Raw genomic sequence first — 26,722 nt, 5'->3', positions numbered from 1 at the left:
GAAAGAAATATACTTTCTATGAATTTTGTAAGTTAACAGGAAATATTTTCATCTCTGAGAGCAATGTTAATTTTAAAGTGTTTATAGGAAATTTTTGTGGGACTACTTTCTTAAGAACAATATAAGCCAGGTATGTTGTCACATACCTGTAGTAATACCTACATGGAATGCTGAGATCACCTGGAACCTAAACATTCTAGAACTTCTTGGACAATACACAACATACTATGTGCCTATTTCAAAAATGAAATGAAGTGAAATAAAATCAACCCAATGTACCTTCTTTATTTGTATCTCTTACCTTTGGAAACTAATAAGATAATGAATCAAAAAATAAATAAATTTCAATTATCTGTATGAATGAAAACAATTTTAAATGTTAAGAAGGTTAAAAAAATCACTACAGTGATGGGGAGGAAAGAGCCTGGGTGGGAAATGGGACAAGAAGGTGAACATGATCAGGTATTATGTGTGTGGGGAACATAACTGAAGTGCTGAGGAAAAGCAAAAAGAATGGAAACAGGCAACTTTTTGAGGTAGGAGGTGAGAAAACCCTCGGTTATATCAGAGACCTGGGAGGTGAGAGACCCTAAGGACTCAAAGGGAGGGACCTTAGAAGAAATGCCCTACAGTGGGGAGAGGGAACTTGTAGAGTCCTCCTCCAGTGGAGGGACAGGACATCAAGTGGAAAGATTGAGTTACCATCCCACAGTAAAAAGCTCTAACCCAGAATTGTTCCTGTCTGAAAGAACTGCAAGGAAAAAACATGGAGAAAAGCCTAAAGAAAAGGAGATTCAGTGACAAGACCAAATTGTGATAAAGCTCAAGGAGAGGCATCAAGGCCTGACACTATTACTGATGCTATTCTGTGCTCACAAAAAATGGGCTTATCATGACTGCTCTCTGAAAGACCAAACCAGCAGGTGAAAGAGTCAGATGCTCAAATTTATATGCAACAAATAGACAGAAGCTGGGAACCCCTGTGGATGAATTGGGGAAAAGCTGGAAGAAGCTGAGGAAGAGGTCTACCCGGTAGGAGGACCAACAATCTCAAATAACCTGGACCTCCCAGGATGTCTCAGACACTGAGCCAGCAACCAGGCTTCATACACCAGATGATATAAAGCCACCAACACATATACAGAAAAGGACTGCCAGGTCTGGACTCAGTCAGATGAGGTCCATCTAATCCTCAAGGGACTTCAGGCCCCAGGGAGCAGGGAGGTCTGGTGGAGAGGGGACAGGATGGTGGTGTCATACTCTTGGAGATGGGGATTGTGGGCTTGGGGCCCTGGGAGCATGGGGGCATATAGGCAGGAGATATGGGGTGTGGAACAGTAAGAGGGGGAACTAGGAGAAGAATAAAATCTCGACTTTAAAAAAAGTATAAGAATAAATTTTAAATAATTCAACTATATTAGTGTGTGGAATTTCAGTCCACGGGACTATATACCATTCACATATTCATTTAGATTTCCTTTGGAAGTTAATATAAAGATGCACTTATACTTAAACAAGAAAATGATTAAAGATATTTAAAAATAAAGAAGTTCTATTTTAACTCTAAAGGTATAACTGCTAGTTAACTTTGTAATCACATCACTGGGATTAACTTCCTTCTCAGAATCATCAGAATAACAAGGATTAAAGAAACTTTAAAACTCTGTTTCATAGGAAACAAAAAAGTTAGAGATTTTTTTATTTGTTTATATATATACCAGCAAGTGAAAATTTTTCATGCTTCATTTTTCTGAAGATGGGAAAGTAGAAGAGAACTTCAGATTATTCTCCATGATGGCTCTTTCAAACATAGACATTTTTTTTTCTCAGTTCACCATCTACACCAAAAAGCATATCTTAGTACTTGGTCCCCAAGTTCATCAAAACCTAAAACAGAAAAGTACCTCTTATTAAATAAATTCCCAAGGATACAAATATGAAAGATTCTGTGCAGATGATGTATAGGGTAAAGGTTAAGGTCAGGATTAGGATTAGGGTTAGTGTTAGGGTTATGTTTAATAAAGCAGGATAATTATAGTGTTATTAAAGTATGAGGTACATCTGAGGTCAAATTCCCATTTTATCATTTCATAACTTTAATAATTCATACAAAGCCATTAGGATTTTATGGATAATAGCAGTCATTTCAGTAAGAAATAATTCAAAATAATAAGTAGTTAAAACTTTATGATTATTAAAACATATTTAGATTCCTAAGGTCATTTTATGGACCATGTGCAACATACCTCCATGGACTTCTCATGCATTTCTTTAACTGCTTCCAGGGTCTGGTTCTGACTACATTTGGACAGTTTCAATGCTTGTTGTTCTTTTTGACAACTATTCTACAAATGTAAAAGGAAAACATTAGTATAACAATTCTGTTTATTTTTGTTGTTACTGCCATGCAACATGCATGGTAGTCTAACAATAAAACACTAAATGTATATCTAATACTAAAACATTTATGTGAGCAAAAATAATTCTATATGAAAGTTAAAAGGAATAGTTTTCCAACTGATTTAAAATTTTAACAACTATTTTGACTAAATATATATATATATTTACAATAATATGAAATAACATTATGCTACCAATTGTGGGGTAGGAATTTTTTTTTAATGTGAAAGAGTTTTTCATAATGCACAGACTGGCCTTAGCCTCCCAAGTTCTTATGTTTATAGGCATGCACCATGTATACATGAACTCGGTAAAATCCTAGTCTTGGAAGCTTAGATTGGTTTTCTCTAGATTCCAATCTCAAGCAACACATAGAAGTAGTAACATAAAGTTCTCATTGTATTCTTTAGGGTTGCGCACAACCATGATAATTTGCATTTAAAAAAAAATTAAGACAAGCCCTTTACACCTTTTCACCTTGGGCTACTACAATCCTGTTTTGCCCTTTATTCACTGTGATCAATTTTTTACCTCACATTTGCACTCAAATCATCATAATTAAGTAAAATTACCTCTAATTTGCAATGCTTATCTTTAAAAAAAGTGCACCTGCATACATTTGGAGACAAAGGGTTAATATTGGGTGTCATCTTTGATTTCACAGTACTGTTTCAGAGACAGAATCTCACTAAACCTAGAGCTCATCATTTATGCTACACCTGGTGGCTACAAAGATCTGGAGATCTTCTTTTCTCTGAACTAAATCTGAGATTGGTTGTTTTAAAATGCTCACAACCACACCAACTTTTTTTTGTTGTTGTGGTGGTGGTTTGTTTTTAGTGTTGCTAGTTTGTTGTTGTTTATTTTGTTGTTGGTGGTGGTGGTGTGGGCATTCATCCCAATGCAGGGAATATAAGCTGGGGTCTCCATGCCTACACGGGAGAAAGATTACCAATTAAACCATCTTCCAGCCCTGTAAATCAATCTTATTGGGCCCACATGCAGCATATGACACATTTAGGGATCTTTTCTTCTTTAAAACTTTCCTTCACTCATGGTAGTTTTCTTTCTACCAGTGGTTCTCTTCCTTTACTGGCTCCCTCTCACCAGCTGCCATATGCAGAATTACAAATCTTGAAGTACCCTGCTGTTCTGTCTTTAGACTCCTTATTTACAGGGATGATCACTTTCCCTTGAAATGTCATCCAGAGTCCAATGTTTAAAAACTGTCTTCAATTGGAGTATTTATTATTTATCTTTAGTTCCTATCTCTTTCCAGAACTGACTCATAATGGCAGGTTCCTCAATGCCTTCTGAGGCAAGAATGAATTTGCTGTTCCTTTCAAATTGAATACTTTCCAAACTATTAACCAGTAAATAAAATAAAATGGTTAATATGATTATCGTTGTCTCAGATCTTACTTGGAAACCAGGTGATGACTCTACAGGTAGAGTAATGGAGACGTGATCTAAAATTGTTTGCTGATATTCTTCCACAGGAAAATTCTTCCAGGGCTGTTGAGATTGTTTGTTTCCATCCTCTGTTATTACTAAATCTTTACTAAATTTAGGACTGTAAGAACTGATTTACCAAATTGAGTTGGTTTTTTAATATAAACAACAGAGTCCAGGTGAAACCAATAAATAAGCTTTCTCTCTTCTTTGAACTCTGATATATTGTGGTTTTTTTTGTTTTTTTTTTTTTTTTGTTTTATTTTTTTTTTTTGTAGTCACTGGTAATCATCTCTTGATCTTTCTGCAAATGTCTGCCTCTTGAAAACTTATGATCTGGTATACCATAAAATGCCTAGTCGTTTTCATTGATATAGTATGCAATCAATAGTTTATATCTCAGTAAGACTAGAACAGAAGCAAGGATAGATAGATAATGGAACTTAATTTAGTTTCATATGCTCAACTCAAGGCTAGTTGTTCCATTCCTACTTAGTAATACTAGGTTAAATATTAAGTTTTTTTTATGGTACCAACCACTGATTTTTCTTTTTCTTCATTGAATTTCTGTACATCCATATCAGACTTCTGAAATGTAGTTATATACTGCTCACAAAATTTGTTGTTGATGTTCTTCCTGTAAAGCACAGTAACAAAAGCAGGCACATTTCATACCAATATGAAAAAGAACACTCAGAACAAATTCAATTGAACATTTCATACTATAAAAAGAAAAATAGCAGTATAAAATATCTAATGGGAAATCATTATAGATTTTTCCCCTAACATATTATCAGAGAGGTTTTCATTTACGTTTTAGCTTTTCAAAATTAAAGAAATATAAACACAAACAACACACACGTAACACACACACACACACACACACACACACACACACACATATATATATATATATATATACATGTACAAAATTTAATTATATTTCAATGTGTTTTTTTTTCATTATTTTCTACCAAATATAAGTTCTAATTTATTTTTCATACATTGCCTTAGTAAAGACAGTGCAAAACATGTCAAATAAAATATACAAATTGTCTGCATATGTAATTGTAGTTGTTCCTTTTGAATATTGTTAAACATAATAATCCATAAATTACATTCCTAAGACTATGTGCAAGACTTCTGTATTTCCACAATGAATGTAAATTAAAATTTAAATCTCATTAACATTGACTTAAAGCAGAAAATAAAATTTTCATAGATTTCTATGAATTAGATTTAGTTTGCTTGAAGGCATGATGTTATAGGGTTAACTGTTTAGACAAAATCAAAGCCACACATTTTTACTAAAGAATCAGACATGATATAATTTTTTTTAAACTTCAGCCACATATAATTTTTAAAATGATACACATTTGACCCTACAAATATAACAACTCTACCTCTCTCGTTCGTTCGTTTTGCAAAATCTTTCTAATTTCTGGTTGCTGCATTTGAAAGATTCTTTGACATAAGTTTCCATCCATTTTCTCTTTATGTGAAGCGTCTTATAAATGTCATCTATATTAAAAATAAAGAGTCATTTTGAAGAAAAATTAGATGATTCCATGTATTCAAGTAAAAATAGATATAGATAAATTTCATTCAATAATGCTATGGAAACTTAAAATTAAATGATAGATATCACAAACATGCTTCATACTTTAGAATACTTAGGGTTTGGTATGTTCAGATGAAGGATGTTCAACCTGTAAAGTCTACAGAAATGTTCCACAACATAGAAAAAAACAGTCCATGTATTTTGGATAAGAAATATCTAATCTTATCTGAATTTTAATTTCTGTAAGGAAAATAATTTTGAGCTTCAAGAACAGTTTTCAAAAGAACAAATGCACAAAAAAAAGGATCAAAAGTATACTTAATTCTTCATAGGGAAACACTTTTAATAAAGGCTAATTCTTTTCCAAATCTAAAAAAGATGATGCAACTGAAAGAACAAACTTGACTGTAGAACTGTTAGACCCATTGTTTAAAATATTCAATTAAAATAAGAGGGCAACCGGTCATATTGGTTCCCATGTTAATCCTAGTATTCTGGAGGAAAAGGCAGAGAGATATTTGTGTGTTCCAGGTTAACCTGGTCAACATACTGAGTTCCAGGACAGTCAGAGCTACAAATGAGACCCTGTCAGAATCAAACCTGCGTTTGATTCCTAGCACCTACATAATGTGCACAAATATCTCCAACTCCAGTTCCAGGGGATGTGATGCCCTGTTCTAAATTCTGCATGCACCAGGTACATATGTATATGACTCACAGACATACTTATAGGCAAAATACCTATATAAATAAAAATAGATAAAAATGTTAAAATCTATGTTTAAAACAATGATCTCCAAGTTTTTTTTAATCAAAATAAAATTATTTCTAAAGTGAATTGGTAATTATATTTCAGAACATATCCTTTAAAAAAACACTTGAAGAAAATTATGGTAGGAACTTTTGATCAGTAACTGCTGCAGTTCATGAAAATTGTAATGCTTCAGAAAATGTTTAGTACCTTTCTAGCATGCACAGTTAGCTTTCAGTAACTAGGATGAAGCTATATTTCGGTGTACATGTTTAATATTCTCACCATACATAGTACTAGACAAAATCAGATTATTAAATGATTATTCTGCCTCCTCTAAATAGAGCAAATCCTTCAGTTGAAAAAAAATAATTTGGTAAAATGGGTAACTTGAAAGAAGCAAAATATTATTTTTTAAAAATATAATATTGTTTCATGGGGGTAGAGATATGGCTCAGCAGTTAAGAGTACTTCCTGTTCTTTGCAAAGGACATAGGTTTGGTGTCTAGCACTCATATGGTGGCTCACAACTATCTGACTCCAGTTCCAGGTATCTGAAATAATCAACTGATATCTGAACAACAGGTACACATGTGGTGCACATATATAACTGTAAGCAAAACACTAATACACATAAATAAGTCCAAAAATAGGTATTAGGAGCATTGTTTAGTAAGCCATGTAAAGATGTTTTTTTTTGTGTGTGTATGATCCTAGTATTGGAAGCTTAAGCAGGAGATTTCCAGTGTAAAGACTGCATAGGTTAAATAGGAAAATGCAGGCCAGCCTGAACTACATAATGACACCATATCTCAAAGACAAGTTACTGTCTTCTGAGAAAGCTCACTTAGCATTCAGTTACATATAATTTAAAACAGATACTTTAGAATCTGAGTATCATTCTCTCATTGTTTAGTAAGTTGTCTTCCACTTACAGTTACATAATTCATTTCATAAAAAGAAAAAAAAAACAATGAAGGGATTGGAGAGATGATTCAGCAGTTAAGAGCACTGGTTCCCTTCCAGCTTTCTGAGATTGGAGTACCAAAACCCACAAGGTGGCTCACTACCTATAACTTCAGTTTCAGGGGATTCAAGGCCTTCATCTGGCTTCCTCAGGTACAAGACACACTAGTTGTGCACATACACACGTGAAAGAAAAAAAAAACAATAACCATAACATAAAATTTAAAAATAAGTTATAAGGGTTACATTAAAGAATTCAGTTTTGCACTGTGCCATATAAAGAAGGAAGCACAGAAGACTCCTAGAAAAGAAACTGACTTAATATAAAATTAGCACTGGATCAATGAAAATATGTTTCATGTACAGAATTTTGTATACATATCACTTAGCTATGAGTACATGGAACTGTGAAATTGTTTACATCTATTTTTTTTCCTTTTAAAATTCCTTCAAAGCTGTTACAAAAAAAGCCTCAGTAGTCAAGAGGGCCTACTGTGAAAAGAGGAGGTTCACAAAGTACTTTTTTTTGTTTTTTAAGGTAAGTAATGTTACTTCATGCTTATCAAAGGATAATTCATCAAAGATGAACTCACAATTCTGAATATCTATGCTCCAAATACAAGGGCAACCAAATTCATAAAGAAATTTTACTAGAACTCAAAGTACATATTGTACCCCATATAATAATAGTGAGAAACTTCAACACCCCACTCTGAGCAACGCAGAGGTCCTGGAAAAAAAAGAAATGAAAAAGAGACACTGTGAAACTAATGAGAAGTTATGAAACAATCGGATTCATCAGATACATATATATGTATCTGTCACACACACACAGACACACACATCCAAACATGCACACATATATTGAAGCAAATTCACACACAGTTCTCACTAGATGAAGAGAAATTATTTGAAAAAAAATCAACAAACCTTCATGATAATAGTCTTGGATAGATTAAGAATTTTAAGCACATACCTAAATATAGAAGCAAACCAGAAGCCAACATCAAATTAAATGGAAAGAAACTTGATGCAATTCCACTAAAATAAGACAAGACAGGACTAGACAAGGCTTCTTACTTTTTCCCTACCAATTCACTATAGTACTACAAGTTCTAGACAGAGCAACTAGAAAACAAAAATTGGTCAAAGGAATAAAAATTGGAAAGGAATAAATCAAAATATCACTATTAGCAGATAATAAAATAGTATACTTAAGTGACCACAAAAATTCCATCAGAGAACCCATAAACCTGAAAAACAACTTCAGCAAAGTGGCTAGATATACAATTAACTCAAACAAAACAGTACCTTTCTTCTACTCAAAAGATAAACAGGCTGAAAGGCAATTATGGAAACAACACCTTTCAAAAGTCACAAATTATAGTTCCTTGATGTGACTCAAACCAAGCAGGTGAAAGATTTCTATGACAAGAACTTCAAGTCTCTGAAGAAAGAAACTGAAATATCTCAGAAGATGGAAAGGTCTCCCATGGTCATAGATTAAGTTAGTAAAAATGGCTGTCTTCCCAAAAGCAATCTACAGATTCCATGCACTCTCCATCAAAATTGAAACTCAATTCTTCGTAGAGACAGAAAGAGCAATATGCAAAACCATTCGGAATATCAAAACTCCAGAATATCCCAAAACTATTCTCAACAATAAAAGAACTTCAGGGGGAATCATCCCTGACCTTAAGCTGTATTATGCAGAAATAGTGATACAAAAATGTATGGTAATGGTACAGAGACAATGCCTTCATGAAATGGAGAGATCTAAAATATATCATCCTGTGTGATCTCAAAGGAAAAAAAAACATGGTATGCACTCACTGATAAGTGGATATTACCCTAAAAGCTCAGAATACCCAAAATGTAATTCACAGACCACATGAAGCTGAAGAAGAAGGAAGACAAAAGTGTAGGTGTTTCAGTCCTTCTTAGAATGGGGAACATAATATTCCTGATAGGAAATGTGGAGATCAGGGCAGAGACTTAAGGAATGACCATCCAGATTCTGTCCAACCTTTGGATCCATCCCATATACAGAAACCAGGCACAGTCACTATTGTGGATACCAACAAGTGCTTGCTGATAGGAGCATAATATGACTGTCTCCTGAGAGGCTCTGCCAGGGCTTGGCAAGAACAGAGGCTGATGCTCACAGCCAACAATCAGACTGATCATGGGGTCCCCAGGGGAGCAGTTAGAGGAAGAATTGAAGGAGCTGAAGGGGTTTGCAACCTTACAGGAAGAACAACAATATGAACCGAGCAGACAGACCAGAGCACTCAGGGACTAAGCCACCAAACAAAGAGGGGCACCCATGACTCTAGCGGCATATAGAGCAGAGGATGGTATTGTCAGACATCAGTGGGAGGAGAGGTCCTTGGTCCTGTGAAAGCTCCATGCCCCAGTGTAGGCAAATGCCAGGGTAGGGAGGTGGAGTATGTGGGTGAGGGAACAGGCTCATAGAAACAAAGCAAGTGTCAAATGGAATAGGGATTTCCTGGGATTAAACCAGGAAATGGCTGATATTTGAAATGTAAATAAATACATACACACTCACACACACACACACACACACACACACACACACACACACACACACACACACAGATGGCTTTAACTGTGTCTTCAGGTGGGTTTACATCTAATCACAGGATGATCTAAATTTTTCCCATTCCTGCTAGTTTTTTGATAAATTAGAGTAAATGTGTCTGCATCTCAATCTCCAAATAAAACCATAGTTGCTCTTATCACAACCAAGCTCCTCAACCTTTTTCATCACAATACAAATCTAAGACAAATCTTAAATATAAAATTCTTCCTGGCTGGACAAATATTTTACTGCTACAGCAAGAAGCTCTGGTTTCAATCTTCAGGAATGAAAAATAAAAACCCCCAAAATTTAGATATAAAAAATAAAGAAGGCATGATTCCTCGGGCCCCATTACATTTCTGAGGCTGAGGACTTCAGGTACAAGGCCAGTCCAGGCTGCAATTGAGGTTTCAGACAATCCTGAGATATAGAGCTAGAGGTTACTTTCCTAAACCAAAACAACAAATAAATAAAGACAGCCTGGTCTGAATTATGTCTGAATTCCCAGCACTTCTGAGGCTGAGAGAAGCCTCTAGTATTTGAGGCAGTTTGGAACCTATATATAGAAATTTCGGCAATGTGGCATTTTCACAACACGTTAAAATGTAGACTGGTCTTCAGTTTCTTTTTAATAAATTCCTGGTGGGAAGCAGTTGCACAGAAGAGGGTTTTGTCTGTTTCATACACTAAGTGAAGTCCAGTTTACTCACACCTCACATCCCCAGTCCCCAAGAATACTTTCAGGGTCTCCATTTCCTTGGCCTTCCTGATTTCTGCTAGGAGCTAGTCTGTTCAAACTCTTGCACTTACAGTGAAGTTCTCAGTTTTTCTCAGCAGAGGCCTAAGTGGGAAAGGTCGATTGTGAACCTGGAAGTAGCAACTTCCTGAGTCCAGTGAGGGTCACCTAATCTCATTACTCCTGAAGAAACACCTCCAAAACTCCACCTTCATCCCCACCCAGACCCCTAGCTGAACCAGGATTAACCAACAGACAATTGACTACCTCCACTGAGACTTCATCCTACCATGATTCCTCAAGAATTTTGCTTCCTCAAGAACTCTTTGTAGCCACCATACTGGGTAACAGGGTTTGAACAGCAGGAAAATAATCTCAGCCAAGCCCATTGCTGATTGGCTGTGTTTGCACATGAGTACTAAGGGTAAGAGAGGCTCTTTCAGTCATCTGTGATTAAAGCTTCAAAAAGCGGGTAGTATTTTAACTTCCACTACTACCCAGAGGCTTTCCATTTTCTAAGTTTGCAATACTAACTTGAAAGTTAAAATAAAATGAACTCCAAAGACGACTCTCCTACTTTGTTTCAGATGAAGGGACTGTTCTATGTAACTCTACATTGTTTTTTGGTTTGTTTGTTTGTTTTGTTTTTTTGTTTCTTTTTTTTTTTGGTTTTTTTTTTTAAACTAAAGTGTTTTGCATGTTTGTATTTATATAACATGTATGACTAGTTCCCCTAGAAACTAGAATAGGATGCCAAAATCCCTGGATCTAGAATTAAAAATGATTTTGAGAATTATGTGGGTTCTAGGAACTAAACCTTGGTTCTGTACAAAAGCAACAAGTGTTCTTAATTTCTAAGCCATCTTTCCATTCCTATCCTGTGTGTGTTTTAAAGTGTGCTGGACCATTTCTCACGATAGATGTTTAATTTTACTATATAATGGAGAGTATAAAAAATGACTTTGTTAATGTTGTCTATTTCCAGAAACAGAAAAACAAACAAACAAACAAACAAAACAGCAACAAAAAAAAACATAATTTTAATGGATTGTGTAAATCATAAATAGTTTCAGGATAAAAATGGAGTGTATACATTTCAGTATATGGGTGCATAAGGAGGCCAGATATAGACATCTGTTTTATTCTCAATTATATTCCAAATTTCTTTTTCATTTTCAGTTTTTTTTTTTCAAGTCAGGGTTTATCTGTATAGCTCTGGTTAACCAGGAACTCACCCTGTATACCAGGGTGGCATCAAAATCAAAAATCTCCCTGCCTCTGCCTCCCAACGTCTGGGATTAAGGCATGTGCCACCACTGACTGACCCAACTTAAAACTTGAGATAGGTTCTCTCTGAATATGCAGCTAACCAATGCCACTACCTCGGCTAGCCAGCAAGCTGTCTCCACCTACTCAGCACTGGTTGGCAGCCTGCATTTTAGAAGTGGATTCTAGGCCCCCACTTTTATTTTCAAGAAAAACATTTTACTAAAACAGCCATCTCTCTAGCCACTCTTCAAGGTTTGTTCTGTTGCTATAGACACTGCAATTTTTTGTTTGTTTGTTTTTTGTTTGTTTGGTTTCTTTTTCTATTTCTCTAATCATGCCTAAGTTTAGGCTCCAAAAATGCTTAGTGGTGGTTTTGCTTGTTTCCTTACAACAGCAAATTGGTTTTCTTGCTCACTTTACAATTTGCAGCTAATTTGGCACACTGGACGAACTGACATTTCATTTACTAGTCTTATTGCTGTGTTTTGTTTCTCTGGTGCTTTTTTTTTTTTTTTTTTTTTTTTTTTTAATTTGCTGGGTTTGTTTTTTTTTGCTGGTTTTTTGTTTTTGTTTTTGTTTTCACCACTGAAGATGAAATTTATAACTTTTAATGGTGCTTTACCACTGAGCTACATCTTTAGTTAATCTTTAGTTTTGAATGTTGGATGAGAAGTTATCTGTGTGTATTTTTTAACGAAAACTATAATTTCTGTGAAGTCTACAATTATCCCCCTATGCTATAGGTTCTATAGAGATCTGTTTCCCTCGTTTGGCCTCTTCAAGAAACAGGGAAATATTTCTAAAACACATACCTCCAGATTTATCCAACATACTGCCTACTTCATGTCTGTGAAGACAGAACAATAAAAAATTAAAGCAAGAAATATAGTAGACTGGTAGGCCATTTTTTTTACCACACACAAAACTTTACACAGAACCTTCTTTAATTTTTTATAATAAATATATAATGTTTGGTTTGGAACAAATGTCATATGCATATAAAATATATGGTGGACTACCAACTTGAACTTGGATTATTTACTTTTAACAATTCATACGTTTACACCCCACAAGGAGTTTATTCATAACTCTCCCACAATTGCCAAGACCCTTTTTTCCCCCAGATAGTCCCCTACTTATTTTTATGATGTTTCTCCTTTTCTTTGAGTGTGTCAAAGATCACATGCAGGTGGTCCTATTGTATGAGTTCCTATGTGTTTGTGATCACAAAGTCTAAAGGATCCCAAGCTGGGCTTGAACTTAACATATATCAGCATCTGACATTGAAATGCTGATCTTCCTGAATCTAGTTTTCCAGTGAAGGTAACACAAACACTACTTTTGAAGTACTCTATTGAACTGGCAAAAAAAAAAAAAAAAGAAAGAAAAAAAAAAAAAAGAGAAAAAAAGAAAAAGAATTGAAAATATTACCCCATGTCTTCATCTCCTTTTACTTGAGGCGATATATTTTCATCTTTACCAATTGCTGGATTATTTACTGTATTGACAATAGAAAATGTAAACATTTGAAAGTATGCAATATTAGCAATAGTTAATAAAGTACTATCAATTTGAATTTCTTTGGAAAAACTGCCCATTTTGAGTTTTTGAAACAGATTTTAAAAATTAAGTAAAATTAAGTACATCCAGGAAATCTAGGACACAAGGAGAAGAAAAAACATAAGGATAACAGGTGTAGATGAGAAGTAAGATTTCCAAATTATAGGGCCAGTGAATATCTTCAACAAAACTATAAAAGAAACCTTTCCTAACCTAATGAAAGAGATGTCCATGAACATACAAGAAGCATGCAGAACTCCAAATAGTTTGGACCAGAATAACAACAACAAAAACAAAAATCCCTGCCATCATATATTAATCAAAGCACCAAATGAACAAAACAAAGAAAGAATATTAAAAGCAGTAAGGTAAAATGGTCAAGTAACATATACAGGAATTCCTATCAGAATTACACCTAACTTCTCCCCAGAGACTATGAAAGCCATAAGATCCACGGTAGATATCATACAGACACTAAGAGAGCAGAAATAAGAGCCAAAGCTAAAATATGCAGTAAAACTATTTTACCATAGATTGAGAAAACAAGGTATTCCGTGAAAAAACAATATTTACACAATACCTTTGAACAAACCAAACCCTTCAAGGGATAATAAAGGGAAAACTCCAATATAAGGAGGGAAATCACATGCTAGCAAAAGCAAGATATTAATCTTGAAGTAAACCTAAAAGAAGATAGCTACATGAACAAAATTCCAACAAAAATAACAGGAAGAAACAAAGACTTTGTCTTAGTATCTCTTAATATCACCATATTCTATTCACCAATTAGAAAGAAATAGACAAACAGACTGGATGTGTAAGCAAGACCCAGCATACCAGAAACAAACCTCAGGGACAAAGACAGACATTTCCTTACAGTAAAAGGCTGGAAAACAATTTTCTAAGCAAATGTTCCAAAGAAACAAATTTGGAGTAGCCATTCTAATATCAAATAAATTTGACTTTCAACCCAATGTTATCAAAAAAGACAAGGAGTGACACTTCATATTCATCAAAGTTAAAATTTACCAAGATGAATTTTCAATTCTAAACATTTATAGTCCAAATGCAATGGCATCCATATTCATATAAGAAACTTTAGTACAGCTCAAAATGCACATTGCACCACACACAATAATAGCAGAAGACTTCAACAACCCTCCTCATCAATGGAAAGATCCTGGAAAGAAAAATTAAAAAAAAGACACAGTTAAACTAACAGAAGTTATGAAACAAATACATTAGTTGATATCTATAGAACAATTTATTCTAGAACAAAAATTGTCCATTCTGCTCAGCACCTCATGACGCCTTCTCCAAAATTAACAATATAATCAGTCACAAAACATGCCTCAACAGATATAAAAATATCCAAATAATCTCATACATCCTATCTAATCACCAAGGACTAAGGCTGATCTGAAATAATAATATAAATAATTGAAAACCCATGTACACGTAGAAGGTGAACAAAAATCCAGTCAGTGATAAATCAGGTAGGGAAGAAATAAAAAAAAAATAAATGTAAGACTTTTTAGAGTTTAAAAAAAATGAAGTTACTACATACTGAAAGTTGTGGAACACAACTAAAGCAGTGTTAAAGGGAATCTCATAGCTCTGAATGCCTCTAAATAGAAACTGGAGAGAAGATACAGTAGTAGGTTGACAGCACACCTAAAACCCCTTGAATAACAGGAAGGAAATTCACCCAAGAGGAGTTGAAGGCAGGAACTAATCACACTCAGGGCTGAAATCAAACAAGTGGAAACAAAGGAACTATAACATAAAATCAAACAAACTAGGAGCTGGACCTTTGAGAAAGTCAACAAGATAGATAAAACATAAGCCAGACTAATTACAGGGCACAGGGAAAATATCAACATTAACAAAACCAGTAATGAAAAGGGAGACATAACAACAGATACTTAGTAAATCCAAAAAAATCATCAGATCCTACTATATAAGCCTGTAACTTAGCAAAAGTGGAAAATCTGGATGAATTGGACAATTATCTAGACAGATGTCAGGTACTAAATTTCAATCAGGTTGAGATAAACCCTGTAAACTCTCCCATAATCCCCAAAGAAATAGAAGCAGTCATTAAGAGCTCCCCCCTCAAAAAAAAAAAAAAAAGCCCCGTATCTGATGGGTTTAGTACAGATTTCTATCAGGCTTTCAATGAAACACCAATACCAACAATCTTCAATCTATTATGCAAAAACAAAAGAAAATGAACACTACTTAATTTGTTCTATGAAGCCACATTTACTCTTATACCCAAACCATACAAAAACCCAGTGAAGACAGGATACTTTAGACCAATTTAACTAAATAAATATTGATGCAAAAATACTCAATAACATCCTGTTAAACACAATCCAAGAACACATCAAAATGATCATCCTTCATGATCAAGTGGCTTCATCCCAGGGATACAGGAATGGTTCAATATATGGGAATCCATCAATGTAATCCAATATGTAAAGAATCTCAAGGAAAAAAACACAGTATTATCTCATTAGACGCTGAGGAATCATTTAAAAAAAATCAACACACCTTCATGATGAAGTCTTGGATAGATTCAGAAAGCAAGGCCCATAACTAAACATAGTAGCAAACCAGGATCCAACATCAAAATAAATGGAGAGAAACTCGATGCAATCCCACTAATATATGACAAGGCTTCCCACTCTCTCCCTACCTATTCACTATAGTACTAGAAGTTCTAGCCAGATTAAATAGACAACAAAAAGAGGTCAAAAAGTTAAAAATTGGAAAAGAACAAATGAAAATATCACTATTAATAGGTAATAAGATAGTATATTTAGTGACCCCAAAAAAATCCTCTAAAGAACCCTTAAGCCTGAGAAACAACTTTAGCAAAGTGATTGGATATACAATTAACTCAAATAGATCAGTAGCCTTCCTCTACTCAAAGGATAAACAGGCTGAAAAGGAAGTTATGGAAGCAACACTCTTCACAATAGTCTCATATTTTAATACCTTGGTGTGACACGAAAAAAGCAAGTCAAAGTTCTGTAGGACAAGAACTTCATGTCTCTGAAGATAGAATTGAAATTCTCAGAAGATGGAAAGATCTCCCATGGCCATAGATTGGTGTCCCAAATAATTTAGTAAAAATGTCTATCTTGCCATAAGTAAGCTCTGATTCCATGCCCTCTCCATCAATATTAAAACTTAATTCTTTATAAAGATAGAAAGAGCAATATGCAAAATCATTTGGAATAACGAAAATCCAGGATATTGTAAAACTATTCACAACAATAAAAGAACTTCAGGGGGAATCATCCCTGACCTCAAGCTGTATTATAGAGAAATAGTGATAAAAATGTATAGTGACCATAAAGAAAAAATGACTTCAGGAAGTTCACACGCAAACGGATATGTCTAAAGTATATCATCCTGTATGAGGTAACACAATCCCAAAGGAAAAAATATGGTATGCACTCACTGATAAGTGGATATTATCCTAAAAGTTCAGAATACCCAAAATGTAATTCACAGACCACATAAACCTTAAGAAGGAAGAAAAAAGTGTGCATGTTTCCGTCCTTCTCAGAATGGGGAACAAAATACTACTGGGAGGAAATATGGAGACAAAGTGCAGGGCAGAGACTGAAGGAACTACCATTCAGAATCTGCCCCACCTGTGGATCCATCCCGTATATAAACACCAGACCCTGTCACTATTGTGGGTACCAACAAATGATTGCTGAAAGGAGCCTAATAATGCTGTGTCCTTAGGGGCTCTGCCAGAGGTTGGCAAAAACAGAGGCTCATGCTCACAGCCAACAATCAGACTGATTATGGGGTCCACAGTGGAGGAGTTAGAGGAAGGACTGAAGGAGCTGAAGGGGTTTGTAATCTTACAGGAAGAACAATAATATGAACCAAGCAGACCGCCCCCCTCCCCCCAGAGCACTCAGGGACGAAGCCAGCAAACAAAGAGGGGGACCATGGCTCCAGCTAAATACATAGCAGAGGATGTCCTTGTCAAACATCAGTGAGAGGAGAGGTCCTTGGTCATGTGAAGTTTGGTGTCCCAGTGTAGGCAAATACCAGAGCAGGGACATGGGTGTTGGTGGGTGGGGGAACATGCTCATAGAAGCAGAGGGAGGGTGGAATGGTAAAGGGAATTTCTGGGGTGAAACCAGGAAATGACTAATATTTGAAACGTAAATAAACACACACACACACACACACACACACACACACACACACACACACACCTAATATGATGGCTTTAACTGTGACTTCAAGTGGGTTTACATGCAATCACAGGATGATCTAAATTTTGGTCCCATTGTTGCTAGGGTTTTGATAAATTAGAGTAAATGTGTTTGCATCTCAATCTCCAAATGAAATCATGGTTGCTTTTATCATAACCAAGCTCCTCAATTTTTTTCATCATAATACAAATCTAAAGCAGATCTAAAATATAAAGTTTTTCTGGCTGGAAAAATATTTTACTGCTACAGCAAGAAGCTCTGGTTTCAATCTTCAACAAGGAAAAAAGGAATAAAAAACAAACAAACAAACAAACAAACAAACAAACAAAAATTTAAATATAAAAAATAAAGAACACATATTTCCTCAGGCCCAGGTACATTTGTAAGGCTGGGGACTTCAGTTTCAAGGCCAGTCAAAGCTGCAGGTGAGGTTTCAGACAATCCTGAGATATAGAGTTAGAGCTTACTGTCCTAAACCAAAACAACAAATAAATAACAACAACCTGGCCTGAATTATGTCTGAAGTCCCAGCACTTCTGAGGCTGAGAGGAGCCTCTGTATTTTGAGGCAATTGGAGCCTATACATAGAAATTTCGGGAATCTGCCCTTTTAACAACAGGTAGAGGTAAATGAAGACTGGTTTTCAGTTCGTTTTTAATGAATTCCTGGCAGGCAGCAGCAGCTAAAAGAAGGTTTTAGTCTGTTGGCTCCACTAACTGACTTCCAATTTACTCACTCCTCACCTCCCCAAGCCCCAAGAAGACTTCCAGGGTCTCCAATTCCCTGGCCTTCCTGCTTTCTGTTAGAAGATAATTCTGTTCAAACCCCTGCCCTTAGCGAAGTTCTCTGTTTTTCTCAGCAGAGAACTAAGTGGGAAAAGTTGATTGTGAGCCTGGAAGCAGTACCTTCCTGAGTCCAGTGAGGGTCACCTCCTCTCCTTACTCCTAAAGTAACACCTCCACCCCTCCACCTTCTTCCCCACACAGGCCCCCAGCTCAAACAGTATTAATCATCTTTCAACAGACAATTGACTACCTCTACTGAGACTTCTCCCTACCATGCTTCCTCAAGAACCTTGCTTCCACAAGAACTCGGCTTGATGACTACCACAAAGCATACTGGGTAACAGGGTTTGGATAGCGGGAAAACAATCTCAGCCAAGGCCCTTGCTGATTGGCAGTGTTTGCACATGTGTACTAAGGGTGAGAAAGGCTCAATCAGTCGTCTGTCATTGAAGAGCAAAAAGGAGGTAGTATTTTAGCTGCCACTACTACCCAGAGGCTTTCCATTTTCCAAGTTTACAATACTAACTTGAAAGCTAAAATAAAACGGATCCCAAACAAGACTCTCCTACTTTGTTTCAGATGAAGGTGCTGTTGTTTGTAATTTTCAATTGTTTTATTTATTTAAGTAATTTGTTTTTGCATGTTTGTGTTTATAAACATGCATGTGTGGTGCACATAGAAACTAGAAGAGAATTCCAAAACCCATGGATATAGAATTAAAAATGGTTTTGAGCCATTGTGTGGGTCCTAGGAACTAAAACTTGGTTCTGTCCAAGAACAACAAGTGCTCTTAATTTCTAAGCCATCTTTCCATCCCTGACTTTGTGTCTTTTAAGGTGTGCTGATCATTTTTTTTGAAAGATGTTTATTTGTACTATACAGTGGAGATTACAAAATTATAACACTTTCTTAATATTGACAATTTGCTCATAGAGAAAAAACAAAAAGACAAAAACCATCATTTTAATGGATTGTGTAAATCAGATAAAGAGCATTGTAAAAAACTGATGCATATACATTCCAGTATAAGTATGCATAAGAGGGCGACAAATAGACATTTGCTGCATTCTCAATCACATTCCAACTTCCTTTTTTTTTTTTTTTTTTTTTTTTTTTCAAGGCAGGGTTGTAGTCCTGGACCTCACCCTGGTTACCAACTGCTGGGATTATGGCATGAACCACCTCTGACTACCCAAATTTAAAACATGAGACAGATTCTCTCTGAATCTGCAGCTCACCAATGCCACTAGCCTGGCTAGCCAGCAAGCTGTCTCCAACTACTTTTCACTGGGTTGCAGCCTGCATTTTTAAAGCCGATTTAAGACCCCCTCCTTAATTTATATACTTTCAAATAAAGCACGTTACCAAAACAGCCATCTCTCTAGCCCCTCTGAGAGGTTTGTTCTCTTGTGGTAGCCACTGTATATTTTTTTTTTCTTCTCTAATCATGCCTAAGTTTAGGCTCCTAAAATGCTTATTGCTGGTTTTGCTTGTTTCCTTACAAGAGCAAACTGGGTTTCTTGCTCATTTTACAATTTGCAGTTAATTTGGCAAACTGGACAACCTAAAATTTCATTTGCAAGACTTATAACTGTGTTTTGCTTGTTTGGTAGGATTTTTGTTAATTTGGTGCATTTGTTGGTTTGTTTGGGGTTTTTATTGTTATTGTTTTGTTTTGTTTCTTTGTTTGTTTTTGTTTGTTTATTTTTGCCACTGAAGATGAAACTCATCACTTTTAAATGGTGATTTACCACTGAGCTACATCTTCAGCTAATCTTGCATTCTGAATGTTTGCTGAGAAGTTATCTCATATGTGTTTTAAAGGAAACTACAATTACTGTGAACCCAAAATTATCCCCTTTTGCTATACAGTCTAGAAATCTGATGCCCTCTTCTGACCTCTTTAAAAAACAGGCAAATACCTCCAAAAACACATACCTTCAGATTTATCCAACATACTGTCTACTTCATCTCTGTGAAGAAAGGAAAATAAAAAATTAATGCAAGAAATATAGTGGACTGGTAGGCATTTTTCTTACCCACACAAAACTTTAAAAACAACTTTCTTTTAATTATTTATAATAAATATATAATGTTTGGTTAAGAACAAATGTCATATATATATATATATATACATATATATATACATATATATATATGTATATGTATGTATATATATATGTATGTATATATATATACATATGTATATGTATGTATATATATATATGTGTATGTATATATATATATATATATATATATATATATATATGTATATATTACATGGTGGAGTATCAAAGTGATCTTGTATCCTTTACTTTTACCAATTCATACATTTACACCCACAGTAGTTTATTCATTACTCTCCCACTCTTGCTGAGACCCTTCTTCTTGCCAGATGGTCCCCCTCTTATTTTCATGATTTTTCTCCTTTTCTTTGTGTGTATATCTTGGAAGATCTCAGGCAGGTGGTCATATTATACTAGTTGCTATGTGTTTGTTATCACAAGGTCTGAAGGACCTCAAGCTGGGCTTGAACTCAACATATAGCAGTGTCTGATTTGTATTGCTATCTTCCTGAATCTACTTCTCCAGTGAAGGTAATACAAACACTACTTATGAAGTAATCTATTGAGCTGGCAAAAAATATTGAAAATGTTACCCCATATCTTCATCTGCTTCTGCTTGAGGCGATATATTCTCATTTTTATCAAATGCTGGGCTCTTTACTGTATTAACAATAGAAAACAGAAACATTTGAAAGGATTCTATATAAGTAATAGTTAATAAAGTACTATCGATTTGAATTTATCTGGAAAAACTCTCCATGTAAATTTTTGGAAGAGATTTTAGAAAGGAAATATTTACACCGAGAAAATCCAGGACACAAGGAGATGACAAAACTTAAGGATAATAGGTATCAATGACAAGTAAGTTTTTCAAATTTAGGGACAGTGAATATATTCAACAAAATTATAGAAGAAAACTTCCCTAACCTAAAGAAAGAGTTGCCTATGAATATACAAGTAGCCTACAAAACTCCAAATAGTTTGGACCACAAGAGAAATTTCTTCCATCATATAGAAATCAAAACTCCAAATGCATAATAAAAAAAAAAGAAAAGAAAAAGAAGAATATTAAAAGCACTAAGGGAAAATGGTCAAGTGACTTATAAAGGAAATCCTATCAAAACTATACCTAACTTATCCCCAGAGATTATGAAAGCCATAATATCCAGGGCAGATGTCATACAGACCCTAAGGGAAAAGAAATGCCAGACAAGGCTACTAGACGCATCAAAAAATTTTACAATAGATTGAGAAAACAAGGTATTCTGTGAAAAAAAACGATATCTACACAATATGCTCGAACAAATCCAGCCCATCAAGTGGATAATAATGGGAAAACTCCAATATAAGGAGGGAAATTACACTCTAGAAAAACCAAGAAATTGATCTTGAAGCAAACCTAAAAGAAGAAAGCTACATGAATCACATTCCAACTCTAACAACAAAAATAACAGGAAGCAACAACTACTTTTCCTTAATATCTCATAATATCAGCAGACACAATTCACCAATAAAAAGACATAGAATAACAGACAGGATGTGTAAGCAAGACCAAGCATACTAGAAACAAATCTCAGGGACAAATACAGATATTACCTTAGAGTAAAAGGCTGGAAAACAATTATCCAAGGAAATGTTACAAAGAAACAAGTTGGAGTAGCCATTCTAATATCAAATAAATTCGACTTTCAACCCAAAGTTATCAAAAAAAAAAAAAAAAGAGGAGGGACACTTCATATTCATCAATGTTAAAATTTGCCAAAATGAATTCCCAATTCTGAACATTTATACGCCAAATGCAATGTCATCCACACTCATAAAAGAAACTTTAGTAAAGCTCAAAAACACACATGAATAGAGCATTAAAAGAAACCTTGACTAAATTGGTTTTAGAGACCTGCAGAAAAGATTATGCAGCTCTTTTTCCCTTCACCTTGTTCTGAGTATGGAACACCACAGGGAAATTTAAACTTACACCATTCGAACTCCTCAACTGGGGACCCCCCCCCCTTTAACAGAAGCAGGTGGAATGTTTGACCCTCATGTTTCTTTTTCAGAACTCCCACTAGCTCACTTGAAGGACCTACAACTGGTCAGAAAAGATGCCTTGGAAATGTTGAAACACAATAAAAAACTTAAACAAAAACAAAAAAAAAACAAAAAACATACGAACCAGAAACCATCTTGGTGCCACATAAATTTCAAACAGGAGTACCTGTCCTGGTCTGGTGCCACCATTCTGGCAAACTTGAACTCAGATCAAAAGGACTTTCCCTGATGATTCTCACAAGCCCTGCTGCCACACCTCGAGCATGTGCCCAGTTCTGGCATCCAGCCTGCCATGGCCCACTGGCCTGGCACTGCTCACACACAGTGGGCACTGCACAGGAACCTCCCTCCCTCCCTCCTCCCAATGGCAAGAGGCTCTTTTGTCTCATTCAATGGGCTTCTGAGGTTCTCAATCTTACATATCCTAAAGCTGTGACCTCATGTTGGCTTTGTTTGGCAGCTGGGCCAGAGGTTTAATTTTCTAACTTATAAGATCAGAACTATGTACTAGAAGGAGTGGGAAATGTGAGACCACAACTTAGAGCGTTTCTCCCTGGAAGGTAAAGCACCTGGACATTCTCCAAGATTGTTTTCCCTGATTTATAAAAATACAGCCAGAAAGAGACTCTATGTTCTCTACAGCCACCAAAAATCCTTTTGGTTTCTGAGCCTTACAGCTAGAGATTCAAAATTGGAGTTTTGACAAGGACATCTGGGCAGAGAAGAACACTCCTCCCATCTCTTCCCAACTCCTCCAAACTCTCCTCCCAACTCATCCCAATTCCTCAGCTAGCTAATAAAAACCTTCTTCTGTCACATCTCAGAGTCATACGCCCCTGCCCTGCACAGTGGAAGGAGTTTGTCCTTAGCTAGCTGATAATAAAACCTCTTGCAGTTTGCATCAGGTGTGGATTTCTCTCAAGTCACTGGGGTGCTGGCCAGCTCATCCCGGGACTTTACTGGACTTGAGAGGAGGTCCATCTTCGGGGTCTTACACATGGAGACCTAATACCAAAACTCTTCAAACTATTATGCAAAATCAAAAGAGAAGGAACACTATTGAATTTGTTCTATGAAGCCAGATTACAATTATATTCAAACCATACAAAAACACAATGAAGAAAGGAAACTTCAGACCATTTTCCCTTATGAATTTCGAAGCAAAAATACTCAATAAAATCACTGCAAACCAAATAAAAGAATACATCAAAACGATCATCCATCATGGTCAAGTAGACTTCATCCCTGTAATGCAGGGATGGTTTAATATATGGAAATTTGTCAACTTAATCCACTATAGAAACAAACTCAAAGACGAAACCAACATGATCACCTCATTAGATGCTGAGAAAGCATTTGACAAAACACAACACCCATTCATAATAAAAGTCCAGGAAAGGTCAGGAATTCAAGGCCCATATCTAAACATAAAAAAAAATACAATAGACAGCAAACGAGTAGGAAACATTAAACTAAATGAAACAATCTCATTAAAATCAGGGACTAGACAAGGCTGCCCACTTTCTTCATACCTATTGAATATAGTAGTTGAAGTCCTAACCAGAGCAATTAGACAACAAAAGGAAAACAAATGAATACAAATTGGAAAGGAAGAAGTCAAAATATCACTATTTCCAGAATATATGATAGCATGTATCAGTGACCCAAAAATGCACCAGAGAAATCGTAACCATATATATGACTTCAGTGCAGTAGGTGAATATAAAATTAACTCAAACATATCAGTGGCCTTTCTCTACTCAAAGGAAAAAGAGGATGAGAAAGAAATTTGGGAAAACTCACCCTTCACAATACTCACAAATAATATAAAATAGCTTGGTGTGACTCTAACTTAGAAAGTGAAAGATATATATGATAAAAACTTCATGTCTCTGAAGAAAGAAATGAAACAAGATCTCAGAACATGGAAAGAACTCCCATGCTCATGGATTGGAAGGATTAATATAGTAAAAATGGCTGTTCTGCCAAAAGTAGTTTATAGATTCAATATAATCCCCATCAAAATTTCAACTCAATTCTTTACTGAGTTAGAAAGGGCAATTTACAAATTCTCCTGGAATTTGAAAAAAACAAACAAGCAACAACAACAACAACAACAAAAAACCAACAACAACAACAACAACAAAAAACAAAAACCTGGTATAGGAAAAATTATTCCCAACAATAAAAGAACCTCTTGTGGAATCACCATGCCTGACCTCAAAGTGCACTACAAAGCAATTGTGATAAACACTACATGGTACAGGTATAGTGGTAGACAGGTAGATAAATGAAATAGAACTGAAGTCAGAGAAATAAACCTTTAGTCACTTGATCTTTGACAAAGGAGCTAAAACCATCTAGTGGAAAGGAGACAGCATTTTCAACAAATGGTGTTGGTTCAATTGGCAGTTCGCATGTAGGAGAATGTAAATTGATCTATTCTCATCCCCTGTGCAATGCTCAAGTCTAAGTCGATCAAGGGACTGCACATAAAACCAGAGACACTGAAACTTATAGAGGAGAAAGTGGGGAATAGCCTGGAATACATGGGCAAAGGGGGGATATTCTTGAAAAAAAATACTACCAATGTCTTGTGCTATAAGATTAAAAATGGACAAATGGGACCTCATAAACTGATAAGGTTATACCCAGAAGTTCAAACTTGTAATAAGGAAACATGCTTCACTTTGTCCATAGCAGCCTTTTGTATAATAACAAGAAGCTGAAATGAACCCAGATGACTCTCTTTAGAGGAATGTATATAGAAAATATGGCACATTTACTTAATGAATTACTACACAGCTATTAAAAACAATGAATTCATGAAATTTTTATACAAATGGATGGATCTGGATGATATCTTCCTAAGAGAGTTAACCCAATCACAAAAAACACACATGATATTCACACATTGATGAGTGGATATTATCCCTGAAGCTCAGAATAACCAAGGTAAAATGTGCAAAACCCATGAAACTGAAGAAGGAAGACCAAAGTGTGGATATGCCGTTCCTTCTTAGAATGGGGAACCAAATTATCATGGAGGGAGTTACAGAGACAAAGATTGGAGCTGAGAATAAAAGAATACAGAGACTGCCTCACTTGGGGATCCATCCCATATACAACCACCAAATCTACTGAAGATGCCAACAAGGGATTGGGTGCAGGAGAATGATATAGTTGTCTCCTGAGAGGATCTGCTAATGCCTGACAAATAAAAAAGTGGATGTTCACAGACATCCTTTGGACTTAGCACAGGGTCCCCAATTATGGAGCTGGAGAAAATACCTAAGGAGCTTAAGGAGTTTGCAGGCCCATAGAAGAAAAAACAACATGAACTAACAAGTACCCCACAATTCCATGGGATTAAACCACCAATCAATGAAAACAAATAATGGGATATATGATTCCAGCTTCTTATGTAGCAGAGGATGGACTAGTCAGGCATCAATGGGAGGAGAGACACTTGTTCCTGTAAAGATCCTATGCCCCAGTATGGGGGAATACCTGGGTTAGGAATTGGTAGATGATGTGTTGGGGAGATGGGGGAGAGGGGAGAGGACAGGAGATTTTTTGGAGTGGAAACTAGAAACGGGGATAATATTTGAAATGTAAATAAGGAAAAGTTATAATAGAAAAAGAAAGGAAATAATTTATTTGCAAGTTTTATGAAATAAATTCATGTTTGGCAAACATATTATATGAACAATGTTCATGTCTTTTCTTGAGGCGAAATCAAGAAAGTTCTTCTCTCTCAACATATGCTGATATAGTTCCAAGAGTAGGTTTATGTGCTGCAAAACCTTGTATATAGGAATAGAGAGATATAGGTAAAATTAGAAATGAAGTATATGTAAACTCTTAACAAAGACTTCTTCCATTTCAGGTGACTAGGTAAAGTCTAATGAACTGCAGGACACAATTAATACTGGAAATGCGATACCTTCCGAAAGAGCCTCCTCTGAAACTTTTATGTCATCGTCCTCATCATCAAAGTCCAAAAGTAATAAGTAACCTTCCTTTGGTATCACCTTCAATTTCTTAAGAGCCATTCTTCTCATAAGAACACAGTAGTCTTCTTAGTTTAAAAAAAAAAAACAATAAAAATAAAAAGGAAAAAAAAGAACTTAGTTACCTGATTAAAAATTATCATTTAAAAAATTAAAAATAACAAAAAATCAAATAATAATTTTAGCTCAATGAAAGATCATTTCTTTTTTTACTTAACATGTATATTTTTAATCAATTGCCTTTATCAGAGAGTTCTGTGTA

At 35.4% G+C, this 26,722-nt stretch overlaps 1 protein-coding gene across 1 annotated transcript; it reads right to left on the bottom strand.

Annotated features, from left to right (window-relative positions):
• Positions 1–1,857: 1,857 nt before the first annotated feature.
• Positions 1,858–26,511, bottom strand: Gm21518 (predicted gene, 21518). The gene is made up of 7 exons (XM_017318712.1): positions 26,394–26,511; positions 20,992–21,058; positions 20,271–20,305; positions 5,256–5,373; positions 4,390–4,489; positions 2,247–2,345; positions 1,858–1,887 (listed from the first exon to the last, which is right to left on the bottom strand). Exons 1-7 carry the CDS (start codon positions 26,509–26,511, stop codon positions 1,858–1,860), a joined length of 567 nt encoding a protein of 188 aa, XP_017174201.1.
• Positions 26,512–26,722: the final 211 nt, after the last annotated feature.

Source organism: Mus musculus, chromosome Y (genome assembly GCF_000001635.26).
Source record: "Mus musculus strain C57BL/6J chromosome Y, GRCm38.p6 C57BL/6J".
NCBI lineage: Eukaryota > Metazoa > Chordata > Mammalia > Rodentia > Muridae > Mus > Mus musculus.
The sequence above is the reverse complement of the archived record's forward strand: the minus strand, read 5'-3'. Positions and strand labels throughout refer to the sequence as shown.

Coding starts and splice junctions, on each gene's coding strand:
- Gm21518 (XM_017318712.1), bottom strand. CDS start 26,511: ATGAGAAGAATGGCTCTTAAGAAATTGAAGGTGATACCAAAGGAAGGT. Junction 5,374..20,270: donor TATGTTGGATAAATCTGAAG/GTATGTGTTTTT, acceptor TTTTTAATATAG/ATGACATTTATAAGACGCTT. Junction 2,346..4,389: donor AAGAAAAAGAAAAATCAGTG/GTTGGTACCATA, acceptor TTACATTTGTAG/AATAGTTGTCAAAAAGAACA.